General features: G+C 31.6%; 2 protein-coding genes across 3 annotated transcripts; one reads left to right on the top strand and one right to left on the bottom strand.

Moving 5' to 3' along the window:
- The first annotated feature begins 1100 nt into the window (after positions 1 to 1100).
- Positions 1101 to 3767, top strand: LOC145760041 (uncharacterized). Its single transcript, XM_082573904.1, has 2 exons — positions 1101 to 1233; positions 1575 to 3767. The coding sequence occupies exons 1-2, from the start codon at positions 1170 to 1172 to the stop codon at positions 3383 to 3385; spliced, it is 1875 nt and encodes a 624-aa protein (XP_082430030.1). The 5' UTR covers positions 1101 to 1169; the 3' UTR covers positions 3386 to 3767.
- Positions 3768 to 4099: 332 nt separating this feature from the next.
- LOC145760040 (centrosomal protein of 95 kDa-like) lies at positions 4100 to 11875 on the bottom strand. Of its 2 annotated transcripts, none has more exons than XM_082573902.1 (14): positions 11737 to 11875; positions 11076 to 11204; positions 10389 to 10610; positions 9857 to 9941; positions 9035 to 9611; positions 8834 to 8967; positions 8080 to 8196; positions 7777 to 7829; positions 7444 to 7589; positions 6961 to 7147; positions 6332 to 6552; positions 5622 to 5849; positions 4915 to 5133; positions 4100 to 4527 (listed from the first exon to the last, which is right to left on the bottom strand). In XM_082573902.1, the coding sequence occupies exons 1-14, from the start codon at positions 11756 to 11758 to the stop codon at positions 4345 to 4347; spliced, it is 2523 nt and encodes an 840-aa protein (XP_082430028.1). In that variant the 5' UTR covers positions 11759 to 11875; the 3' UTR covers positions 4100 to 4344. The 2 variants fall into 2 exon arrangements, with proteins under 2 accessions (XP_082430028.1, XP_082430029.1); XM_082573903.1 differs by having other exon boundaries at positions 7444 to 7586.
- Positions 11876 to 12996: the final 1121 nt, after the last annotated feature.

The raw sequence follows: 12996 nt of genomic DNA, 5'->3' as shown, positions 1-12996 counted from the left end.
ATAGAAATATTATTCATTAGATTATTATTTCAACTTTTGGCCACAGTAGAAAGGTTAACCTGCATTCAATGAACTAAAAAACAGAAGACACTTATACTGATAAATTTTGTTAATAAGACTTAACGTAGAAACAACTCTGATAATGTTTTCCATGTGCGCTTGATCACGTGACTAAATATTACATCTCGTTCTTTAGCGCCAACTAACGGTTTGAAATTTTTAGGAAAATATGATTTTAATCGGTCTGATGAACCACTCTGTATTGTAAAGCATACTTTTTAACAAAATTATTGTTAAATACTTTAAATCATTTCCAACTTTATCATTAAAGCTCACTTTTAAATATACATGTTAAAAATTTGTATAATATATCACAAAATTGGCTAAAAGCTTTTCTGAATTACTCTATTAAGTTCATTTTTAATAAAAAAAGCATTTTATAAACATAAATCATTTCTAATATCAATCACACAATGTACCTAAACGTAATTTTATTGCCAATAAGTAAAAGACCCAACTGTACATTGTTAAAACACTTCAGGTCCAGGGTTTAATCCTAATAACTAACCTTCTAAAGTGACAACTGTAGTTACTTCTGTAAGGTTAAAAACAATTACACCAAAGTATATTGTTTTATTTTGTTAGTCGATGTTGTAAGCGGCTCAACTCAATAAACACCAAACATATTAAATCACTTAAATCCAACTAAATTTATTTTTATGTCAATAATTTTAGACCATAAAATAACTACTACATTCTTTTTCAAGGTGAATTTGGACATACCAAAAATAGAATAAAGAAGTTAGAGCTCTGTGAAAAACAAGTTGTAATTGCTGAACAAGTTTACTTTGTACAAACTACTTTATTAATTATCAGTTTAAAAATTTGTCAACTATAATTACCCATGGGCTATAATTACTAAATAAAAAATAAATGACAATTTGTTGAAGGGTTATGTTAGTTGAGTTTAAATTAATGATAAACAGACAAATGTATATAGAAATATAAAGTAAAGTTATTACTCACAGATGCAATTTCCTGTTATCCAGAGTGCAAAAGAGTTTTATGTGGGAACCAGCTATAAATATTGGGTGGGTTGATTCCTTCTTATTTCGTATATAATTATTGTCTGAAAATGAATTAAATATTTAGTTGCTACATTGTTAAAAATGTTGAAGTTGTTATTGTTATATATTTCCATATGGATTGGATTGTTTGACCTAACAAATGCAAGTGAGTGGATATTTTTGAGTTTAAATTATAATGCAAAGGGAAATAATCATGAAAAAATTATGTAAATTACATTTGGTCATACAAGAATAATTTATTTAAAAAAAAGCTTGTTAATAACACCTTTCCTCTAAAAGAATTACGTAACTCTTAAAAGTGAATAATTTATTTGTTTGTGTTATCATATTAAACAATTATTTTGTTTTTACGTTAATGCATGTACTTTGTAACAATTGAGTATTATATTATATTGGCAAACATTTTAACTGCTAAGTGTGACTATACCAGAACTAGGTTTATTTAAACTTTTAAATTGTATGCAAACCAACTTTTTTATGTTTTAGTTGAAAGTTACAGAAGCAATGGTTTTTATTATTCCTGTTGGTATGGATTTACTGACCAACAAGGTGGTAACTGTCTGACAAAAGACCAATGTTCAGCAGCTCATGACCAAAAAGTTTATGATGGTGATTGTAGAAACGGAATTTGCTTTAAATCAGGTTTATGTAATTGTGGCCCAGGTTTTGAAGTTACACACTTTTATTATAGTAGATGTACAGAAATAAATGAATGTCCTCTTAACTACTGCCATCCAAATTCTACTTGTAGTAATAATTATGGTAGCTACACATGTACATGTAACAGTGGTTATTCTGGTAACTTACTTGAATGTGAGGATGTGAATGAATGCGTTTTGCTCAATAATTGTAACTACTTTGCCGATTGCATCAACACACCTGGCAGTTATAACTGTTCTTGCAAAGATGGATTTACTGGAAATGGACAACAATGTGAAGATATCAATGAATGCCTTAACTCCAGTTTAGTTTGTCAATCAAATGAAACTTGTGTTAATATACATGGAGGTTTTTATTGTGAATGTCAATCTGGTGAACCAAGTTGCAATGACTTTGATGAATGTAGTTCAAATATAACAAACTTATGTCATCACGAACATGCTACATGTCACAACACTGTAGGAAGTTATATTTGCTTTTGTGATTCAGGTTTCACTGGAGATGGTTTAAGTTGTGTAGACATCAATGAATGTTCTGGAGATAATTCATATGACTGTGGTAGTTTTGGCTGGTGTGTGAACACAATAGGAAGTTTTTTTTGTGCTTGCCAATATGGATTTGAACCAGAAAACTCCGAGTTTTGTGTGATATCTGATAACTGCCAGGACGATGACTATTATTGTATGTGGGGAACTGCTATTTGCTACACTGGAGGAAACTGTTCATCATCCTGTGGTCCTGGTTTTGTTTTGCACAATCATTATAGTTGTCAAGATATAGATGAATGTTCTCTTAATTATTGCCATCCAAATTCTACTTGTAGAAATACACAGGGCAGTTACACATGTACATGTAACAGTGGTTATTCTGGTGATCTTTTTGAATGTGAAGATGTAAATGAATGTGTTCTACAGAATTACTGCAACCAGTATTCTGATTGCGTTAACACACCTGGTAGTTATAACTGTTCTTGCAGAATAGGTTTCACTGGAAATGGGCGACAATGCGAAGATATCAATGAATGTTCTTTAAACCCCTGTCATATAAACGCAACTTGTGTCAACTCAGCTGGTAGTTACTTGTGTGAATGTGGAAGTGGGTATTCTGGGAATGTAAGTATGTGTCAAGATGTAAATGAATGTATTTTGTGGAACACTTGTCCTATAAATGCAACTTGCATTAACACTGCAGGAAGTTATACTTGTGACTGTTTAGCTGGGTTTACTGGAGATGGACTGAATTGTCAAGATATCAATGAATGCCAAGAATATAATACTCAGTGCTCTACTCATGAAACTTGTGTTAACACAAATGGTTCTTACATCTGTGCATGTGCTGAAGGGTTTAAATATTCTGGTGGACTCTGTATCGACAAAGATGAATGTGCTAGCCAGCCTTGCCAAGCAAATGCCTTGTGCACAAATACACAAGGAAGTTTCACTTGCTCTTGTGTGACTGGCTTCACTGGAGATGGAAGCACTTGTGCTGATTTGGATGAATGTGCATTGAATTATTGCCATGAAGATGCAAGTTGTCGCAATATTTATGGTGGATATGAATGTGTGTGTAATGTTGGTTTTAGTGGTAATGGGGAATACTGTGAGGATATAGATGAATGTGCTTGGCAACAACCTTAAACTATTTTGTTCTTTTGTTTGTTATGTATATAGTTTTTTTTTTGTTTGTTATGTAAATAATTATATTTTCAAATATTTAAAAAAAATTTGTTAAAAAGTAAAACTTACAGTTGTTTGTTGTTAATCTACCTGTGTTAAAAGCTGTAACATCTGTATATCATCATGTATATATGTGTAACTTATTTTCTATACTCCTTTGGACATGCTTTTACCCTTAAAAAAATTCAATTATTGTTTAGTAGTTTTATAATTTTAAATTAAAAAAAAAAAATTATTAACCAAATTAAAGCTTTTTGAATCAAACCTATTTACTTATGTTTATAATTACAATTTTCTTTAAAATTTTGTATATTATAAATGTGTATGCCTTTTATATTAATAAACCTATACCAATAATATAAAAGTATTACTCACAGATTCAATTTCCTATTACCTTCCATTGAAGAGTTTTATGTGGGAGTAGGTAAAATAATAACAATGCTAAATTAATCAGCTAAACTGTCTTAATCTAAAATTATAGAAACTAAAAACAGTTAAATAAAAAAAATTTACAAAAAGACTTACCTAAAAATATGTTTTCTAATAAATATGTTGGGCTAAGCGAACGATTTATAGCAATTAAAATATTTTAATATTTTTATTCAAAATTGTATTTTAATGATATCTAATGCACAAATTACTAATTGAAGATAACAGTACTATAGAAAACCTCATAAAACAAGTTATAAAATATCTTTAAAAGCAATACTAGCTTAGCAATAAAATACTTTTTTTAGCACTAAAACAACCAAATACATATAAAATCTAAAAAATTAATTTGGTCACAAGGCCCAAGGATTGGTTTTCGTGTTTTTTTGTGACTGATTTTTTTTATTTTAAGTAAAACTTAAAACTTTTAAGTAAAACTCAAAAGAATAAACTCTACTTAAAACTAGAGTGATTTTTGTCTTGAGTAAAACTCAAGTAGAGACTGAGTTATTAAACTTTGAGTGATAAGTAGCAAGTTGGAGTTGTCTTCTGATCCGATCCGCCTCGATCTCTCGAAAGTAAACATCATCGTCATCTCGGCATATTTGCTCCTGCAACTTCTCGATCTCTTGCTCCATCTTTGTCCTCAATCCAGTCCTCATCTTCCGCAACAACTAGGATGTCATAATCGTGGTTTTTAAATTAATTTAAATTTATTTCTTATATTTATCCTGGATGTGGAAAGGTCGAATGCGGAATCTAAACATAGAGTAACAACTGTTACCCTGACCCAGTCTCATGTTGTCTTTGACAGTTTAGGACATTTTTGAATATAATTGCCTGATAATTAAAAGTTGCTGATTTAGTATTGGCTAGATAGGAGTTTATATTCACCTAAGGGCATGAGGGTAGTAGGGTTAGAACCTAAGACCTCATGTGGTGAAGACAAGTGTTCTGACAACTGCCAGTCAAAAGTTTAACAAAAGTGATCGAACCAAAAAAACTACTTCAATTTTAGACCAAATTCAAGATTAATTTAAATCATAAAAACCATAATTCACCTTAGTTTGAGCTTTATCTCTTATATTGAGATCGTTCTTTTCATTTTCCAGTGTTTCCGCCAAGATTGAGAATTGATCTTTATAATAATTCTCGAGTGACGCGATCTCGTTGCGTTGTCGTGACTGTTGTTCAACACGTTTGTCGCGTGCATATCGTCGCAGCTCTTGAAGTCGAGACTTCTGGATATTTAAACCTTCCTCGAACAAGTTCTTGAACAACTGAAAATTTAAAGTTTATAGAATTAAAATTTAATGTTTTAAACATACTAAAAATATAAATTAATATATAATAAAGCTTGGTAAAATATATATACATAAGTGCAGTTAATAGGCCTACAAAAAAATTAAATTTTTGTTTGTGGTGCATGGGTAAATTATTGTGGGCAAATATTAGTTGAGAGTTGCAATCATTTTATTTATATCAATTAAAAATATAATGACAATCAAAATCCTGACTGTAGAATAGGTCCCCTGGTCTAAATAAATTGAATTTGAATTAATTAAAGTGAATTGTGTTTTTAAAAAATGGTCAAAATTTAAAAAACTGAATTTGTCCAATTTACAAAAAATAAATTAAAAATCATTTAAAAATAAAAAAAAACAAGCTTATCATAAATAAATAAATATATTTTTAAGTTACACCAAATATTAGGTTAAATCAACCTTAAAAGCATAAAATCCCAAATAAACAAAATTAAAATTCTTACATTCTCCTCCTTAGTCCTCCTCTTCAGCATCCTTGACCGCATCTGGAGTTGGTAATCCCGATAATACCTCCTCACCCTCGCAGTCTGCTGTTTCTTATCCTTGTACACCTTGTTTGCATCCCTCTTACTGTTTGACCTCTCTCGAGCCTCTCTAACCCTCTGTGTGTGTTCGTGATCTCTTCTCATTATCTCTGTTAGAAGTTGGTGTTTGTGGTGGGACTCTTGTAACTGTAAGAACAATATTTACAAATTAATTAATTTAAATATAGCTCTTGGTTTGTTAAATAGTGGTTACTGTACACAAAAAACATATAAATAATTAAAACAACATATATATACATGATTTTAAGTAAAGGTCTATCATAGAATTACAAAAACCAATATAGTTGGAACTTTTATTAAATTCTTTTTTGTTAATTAAACTATTGTTAGGGTAAAAAAACAGGTTTTAAATGGCTTTTAATTTAAAACAGGTCCCTATTGCAACCCATTGCTTGATTTCTAAATCCACTAAACACACTTTTAAGTTACCTTTTACTGAATTAAAGCAAGTACCTATGTTGCCTTCTACAAGATTTTAAAACCTACTAGACATTTTTATAATGTTACATTTTTCTTAGTTATCAGAGTAAGATAATGCCACATATAAATTTACAAAATTTCATTAATAGTAACTTGTTGAAATTTAAATCATTTTAAACTAAACTAACCTGTTTGTCGCTATTTTTCTTCAGTCTTCTATGGTTTGCAGCATTAGAAGTCAAAACCTCAATTTGTCTAAACTGTTTCTTCCAAGCGTTATTGATTGCTGTTGAGGATAACTCGAGACCGGGAAATTCTTGGATGAGAAGCGGTAACAAGTCGTGCTCCCCGATCTCAATGTTTCCTCGAATCCTGTGCTGGACTGGACCCGAGCGGGGCTTTTGGTGAACTTAATGAATAAATAACAAAAAGTTATTCTCAGTTTTTTGATAAGCCAGTTAAGCGACCATTTTATGACCTGCCCTTTGGGTGATTTTTTTTATTGTTTGTCGCAAACTTGTTGTCTCCTGATTGACTATTGGCTCAGTAGGACTTTATATCGTTTATTAACCTTACTTAAGAGTGCTATAGCATGAGGGTAGTGAGGATCGAACCTAGGACCTCATGTAGTAAAGCCAAGTGTTCTGACCACTACACAATGCTGCGGGTCAAGTTAAATATTTAATAAATTTCATTATAAATTGATATTGTTGCAAGATGCTTCTGTAGAATAGATACATGGCCAGTCGCTATGAATAACCAATGGATAATAAAAATTAACCAAATTTAAAAATAAAAAAAAAATTTTGAAACTCACCAACTGGAGCTTGCCAACTTCTCCATCTTGCAGCTTGAGCAAGATTGCTTTTTCCTCGTTTTCCTCCTGTTGGTTTCTTTTTTATTTGTTTCTCACTTTTCTCCACTCTCCTCCTCAATGGAGCAATCTTCCTCATTTCATTCTCTTCAACTTCTTGCAGATGATCACGATAACTGTTCGATAAAACCTTAAAAAAGTAAAATTTAAAAAAAGATTTATTACAAAACTAAAGCTGTATAATGGGCCTTAGTATTTGATATATTTATATACATATGTCCAATTAATAGGCAGTCCTATAAAATAAATAAAACTGTCGTATGTGGTGTGCAGGTAAATTTTCGCTAGCAAATATTAGTCAGGAGTTGTGACCATATTATGACATTTAAAATGCCGATTGTGGGGCGGGCTATTGACTAGTAATAAAATAGACAGCAGTTCTAACAAATGTTAGAAATTAAATCATACTTGAAATGTTGTAAAAACCTGATTTTTTAAGTTTTGAAGTTGTTTTTCTTTTTGAAGAACTTGTTTAAATTCTTGTAATTCTTTTGCAGTCTTGGTAGATACAGTGTCCTCAAATCTCACATTTCTCCGCCTTCTTCTGGATGGAGTCATCGTCGAATCAGCTTCTAAATTAAATCAAGCAGTTAAAAACTTTATTGCCTTTAAATATGAAACAAACCTTACTTAGCAGAAAGTTGTGTTAATAATGCTGGTAATAATAAATTTGAAACAACAACTTTGCTTAACGAAAACTACAAATAAGTATGCTGGTAATAATAAGTTCAATTTGTAAAACTTATATTAAAGGTAAACCTGTTGTTGAATGTAAAGTTGATCCAATGCTTTCCTCTTCCGTTACCCCACCACTTTATAAAACAAAATTATGTTGTTATTACCTATAGGATTACCAGAAGTACACTATAAGAGCAAAATACCAAGTATTTATATCTGTAAATCTAGATCTAAAACAACTAATGAGTACTAATGATCAAGCTTTTTAAGATAACCTACAGCCCTTAATTGACCTAGGTAACTAATTAAATCTAATATAAACCTAAGAACAAGAGTAGTATTTGACTAATTGATTTAAAAACTTAAAATTTGTTGAACACCAACCTTGCTGCTTCCTGGGATGAGGTAAAATATTGCTCCCTGATCCTCTTTGACTCCTCCACAGTTTGCTGGAGGTTGTTCAACAACTTCTCCCAATCTTTAACTTGGGTTCTGGGCATTCTAAGAAAATAAATTGTTTAGAGACATTTAAAAACATAGATAATAAATAAAAGTAAAATTACATAAATACACACAGTTAGTTTTACAATGCAGATTGTGCTGCTAATATTAAATAGTTTAATGAAAATCAGTTTTTATTCGAAGCAATGAAGTATATAATGGAAGTATTTTTTTTTGTATATATCTTAATCCTCGATGTGGGAAAGTCGAATGCGCGACTTTAACATAGAATAACATCAGTTACTCCGACCCAGTCTTGAGTTGCCTATGGCAGTTTGGAATATTATAGATTATAATTGCCTGATAATTATGCTGTTGATTAAGTGCTGGCTCAGCAGGAGTTCATACTGTTTATAGCGCCTTGCTATAGCGCCTTGCTCAACGCTACAGCATGAGATCAATGAGGATTGAACCCACGACTTCATGGTGGTGTAGCAAGTGTTCCTACCACTACACCACGCTGCCGGCCATACATGTATGTATGTCAAATATATAGGCCTACAATATTATTAAAACAGTCAGTTAGGGTGCAATGATGAATTATCACAGGCAAATATTACTTGCAAGTTAAGACCATTTTATGACAATCAAAATCCAAACTGTAGAGCAGGCTATCTACTAAAGATATTAGTTTTACCTTTCTTCATATTGATCAAAATGATCTTCAGAATGTAGAGTTGATTCAGGGTCAGTTGTTGATTGGTCGATGTCTGGTCTTGGTATTCCATCTGTTTCATCCACTCCCTCCCCTCCTGATGTTGTCTGGGTATCCTGAAAAATCAAAAAAATGGTTGAAAAAAATAAACATTTTTTTACTTAAAAAACTCAAGATTTTTACTTTTTCAGATTCAGGTTGTTGTCTGGTTTCTATGACAACCGATGGAGTCTTTACTGAGTCTAAATTTGAGCTCGAAACATCACTCAAACTTATTCCGGAAAACTTCTGATCCGAGTCAAGCTCAACTTGAGTTAAACTCGAAGGCTTATCTGGAACTCTATAAGTTGCTTTTAACTCTGTAGACTCTGAGTGTAGATCATCCAGAATATTCTTATTTTGATGAAGATTGTTTTGCTCTTCCTGTGGATGAAGATCCAGGTTCTTCCTCTGCTTATTTTGGTTGATGGAAGACCGAAGCGAATCGTACAAAGTCTGTTTTGGAACAGTTTCAATCTCCTCAGCTTGTCGCAATAAAGACTTAGTTTTATCGAAGGTGTAATCTGTCAGTGTGTTGTCGTGGGTATCCTCAATAGTGTGCTCCGATAAAGTCTCCAACCTTGGATCTTCGTCAGTTAGTTGAAGAGAGCTGTCGATTGATTGTGACTTGGGTAATGGAACGAACTCCTCATGAGGTTCGATTTGTTGGGAGTTGTTGAGTTCAATTAAGTCTTCAGTGCATGTTGATTCATTCTGGTTGCTGTTTTTATTTAAAATTTTTTATTAAAACAAAATTTTATTTTATTTAAAAACAAAATTTGATGTGTGTAAGTTTGGTTTGTAAACTTTTAGTGTGTGTAAACTAACTGTGTGTAATTAAAAATTTGGTGTGTGTGAAGTGACATAAAACTTAAACTTTGTAAAACTTCAAGATTTACCCCTTTTGAAAATAACAACATTAAATCTATTAAATATTTAACATAAACTTATAATTTGGTCACAAACCTGTCACTACCCTCCTTCCTTATCGTGCTGCAGAATCCAAATTTATTTCGATCGCTCATTTGGTCAGAATCAACATCGCCCTCATCTTAACACAAAGTTTTTATTCACATCAAGTTTAGTAACACACATATACTTTAACTCTAAATATATTTATCCCTAATGTGAGAAGGTCGACTTCACACCTGAACGTAGAGAGTAACACTTGTTACCCCGATCCAGTCTTGAGTTGCTTTTTGACAGTTTGGAATATTATAGATTATAATTGCCTGATAATTATACTGCTGATTAAGCATTAGTTTGACAGGAGGTTATACTGTTTATAGCGCCTTACTCGAAGGCACTATAGCATGGAAGCAGTGGGAATTGAACCCAGAACCTCACTTATGTAGTTAAGCTAAATGTTTTTACCACTACATTGTTGCCATGCTGCAGGTCAAACATAGAACTTTGCTAAAAAATTGCACAATTAAATACACACCATAGAACGATCTAACTTAACAATTATTTATTAGTTGATAAAATAGGACCTTACCTCCACTATCAGCATTGCTTGAGCTCAAATGTTCTAACATAAAGTCCAACAACCCATCCAATATCTCAAGTAAGTTATACATGGTGTTTGGTTCAAACGAAACAAAGCTTTTAGCTGAAATGTGGGAGAGATCAACGTGTAAATAATCGTCAGCTAAAGTGCCCACAACACACTTCACGTTATGATGTTTGGCGTCTTCTGATAAACAATCTTCTAAAATACCTGGGTTAAAAATAATTTTTTTAAATATACTATTAGAACAAAATCAAAAGTAAAATATCTCAATTAATTTTTTATATATCTTTATCCTCGATGTGGGAAGGTGTAACTTCACGACCTAAACACGGTGTATCATTTGTTACCAGTCTCAAGTTGACTTTGTCAGTTTGGAATATTATTGAATATAATTGCTCAATTATTATAAGCTACAGATTAGCCGCTAGCTCAGCAGAAGTTCATACCGTTTATAGATTCTTACTTAAGGTCGCTACAGCATAAGGGCAGTGGGGATCAAACCAAAGACCTGATGTAGTAAACCCAAGTGTTTTGACCACTACACAATGTTGCCGGGTTGAAAAAGAAATGCCACCAAATAAAAATACACTTTAGTAAACGAAATAATGTTTCAATTAAATTAAAGTTTAGCAAAAGTATAATTTTATCTTAGTGCAGAAAACATTAACTAACCGACAGGTAGTTCCCCCATTATTGCATGATAAAGAGCAAGTAAATAATCAGTTGAACATTGCTGAATATTCTCAACAACAACATTTAATTCACATTTCACAGATATACTGTTTGCAAGCTGAATTACATCTGTAAAAATAAGTTAAATTTATAAAGTTAAAAAACCCAAAATACTGCTTTTTTTAACCACTTTTAAAAATAATTTATATATTTGTCCTTAATGTGGAAATGCTGACATTACAGTCTATACATATAGCAATTCTATTATTTTTGCTTAGCATAAAGATACTTTGACAGTTTTAAACTGCTACATGCCAGTCTGGAAAGTAGGGCAGTTTTCGACGAGATCTTGTGCGTGCAAGCGTAAAAAAATGCGTGCACGCATACCAAAATTTCCGGTCTAGGCGTGCACGCGTGATATATGTTAGCGTGTTTTAGGCGTCAGTACTGCACGTGCACATTTTTTTAAGATACCAGGCGTGCAAAACGCTAATTCCAGGCGTGCATTTTTTTTAATGAAAAAAATCTCGTGCGTGCACGCTGCCCTACTTTCCAGACTGGCCATTGACATTGACCTTTAACAATTAAAGCCCTACTTCTTAGCGCTAGCACTTCATCTTAAAAACAGCAAAGAATAGATTAATAAATCTTTATTATTTACCTGCTTCAGTAACAAGATCCATTTCTAATTTGAGTGTTCAAAAACCATCCACAACCGAACAATGCTTTCAACAAATTTTAACAAACCTTTTTTATTGCTTAACTTCGATTATATCTTCCAATAAATCCTATTGTAAACAATCTAAAAAGAAGATAAAGTAACTTTACAACAACAGTGCTGCAAGTAATACAACTAAAACGGTAGTAAACAGTTTTTTTAAACTTTTTTTAACTGATCAAAACATTCTTGCAAAATCAAAACAATTCAAATTACAAACCAGTATCAGTAAACACTTTTACCTATTCCAACACAGTAAAAAAGTGTTTACCCGAGAATTTTTTACAAGTTTACGGTCTGTTTTTGTTTATCCTCAATTAATAAAAATTTAGAAATAAAACAATAATTTAAATTCTTTTTACTTAAACTGTATCTAAATATTTTTTTAATATTAAAACAAACAATAAAATTTAAATAAAAAGTTTTAATAATGTTTAACGTAAGCCCCGCCCATTCCCGACGTATTACCTCAACGCGCATTTTGATTGGCTAATTATTTGATCTTATTTTGGACAAGGTTAAAGTTGTAACGATGTCATAGGGAATAAGGGCATTGTATTTAAAAACTTATTTCCTATTGTTTAAATAGTTCAAACATTTAAATTCTGTATATTAAATTAGGACTTGAAGCCCTTTGTAGGACTTGAAGCCCCCCACCATTTTACCCTTATTATATAAATATCCCTGGCCCTGGCCTATACATAAACCTCCTAAAAACTAAATGTTGAGGATAAACGAAAATGGGTATACAGCTTTTCAAATATAACATTTTTAAATAATCCATTAACAAAACTACAATGAAAATGTAAAACGTTGTTGCTTGCATTTTACCCAATATACCCTTTATTACACTTTAGACTTTTAGACTATACCTAGTTAACTATGCGGCTCTTAATTTTCTCTCTTCTATAATTTAAAAATATGAGCTTTAATTATTGTTTAATTTTCTTGAACATTTACCCTTACAAATATATTTTCCCGCTAATAAATCTATTTTTTTACTTGGGACCCAGCCTTGAGTTTAATTAGTATATGATTTGGCATGAATAAGAATCGTTTTAACTTCTTTTTCATGATACCTGGGACCAACTTTAGGTTATTTTACATGTTAATTGGGTAATTGCACAAAGTTTTTAAGTTATTTTCATGTTATTTGGAAAAAGTTTAAGTTATTTTCATGATATTGGGATAAAGTTGAAGTTA

Source organism: Corella eumyota, chromosome 7 (assembly GCF_963082875.1).
Source record: "Corella eumyota chromosome 7, kaCorEumy4.1, whole genome shotgun sequence".
Classification (NCBI taxonomy): domain Eukaryota; kingdom Metazoa; phylum Chordata; class Ascidiacea; order Phlebobranchia; family Corellidae; genus Corella; species Corella eumyota.
This window is presented reverse-complemented; position numbering and strand designations above follow the sequence as displayed.

Excerpts from the sequence above, each read along its gene's own strand:
- LOC145760040 (XM_082573902.1), bottom strand. The coding sequence starts at position 11,758 with ATGGATCTTGTTACTGAAGCAG. Across the intron at positions 10,611-11,075 it reads AATGGGGGAACTACCTGTCG|GTATTTTAGAAGATTGTTTA; the intron begins GTTAGTTAATGT and ends TTTTTAACCCAG. Across the intron at positions 9,942-10,388 it reads AAGCAATGCTGATAGTGGAG|ATGAGGGCGATGTTGATTCT; the intron begins GTAAGGTCCTAT and ends CTTTGTGTTAAG.
- LOC145760041 (XM_082573904.1), top strand. The coding sequence starts at position 1,170 with ATGTTGAAGTTGTTATTGTTATATATTTCCATATGGATTGGATTGTTT. Across the intron at positions 1,234-1,574 it reads GTTTGACCTAACAAATGCAA|TTGAAAGTTACAGAAGCAAT; the intron begins GTGAGTGGATAT and ends TTTATGTTTTAG.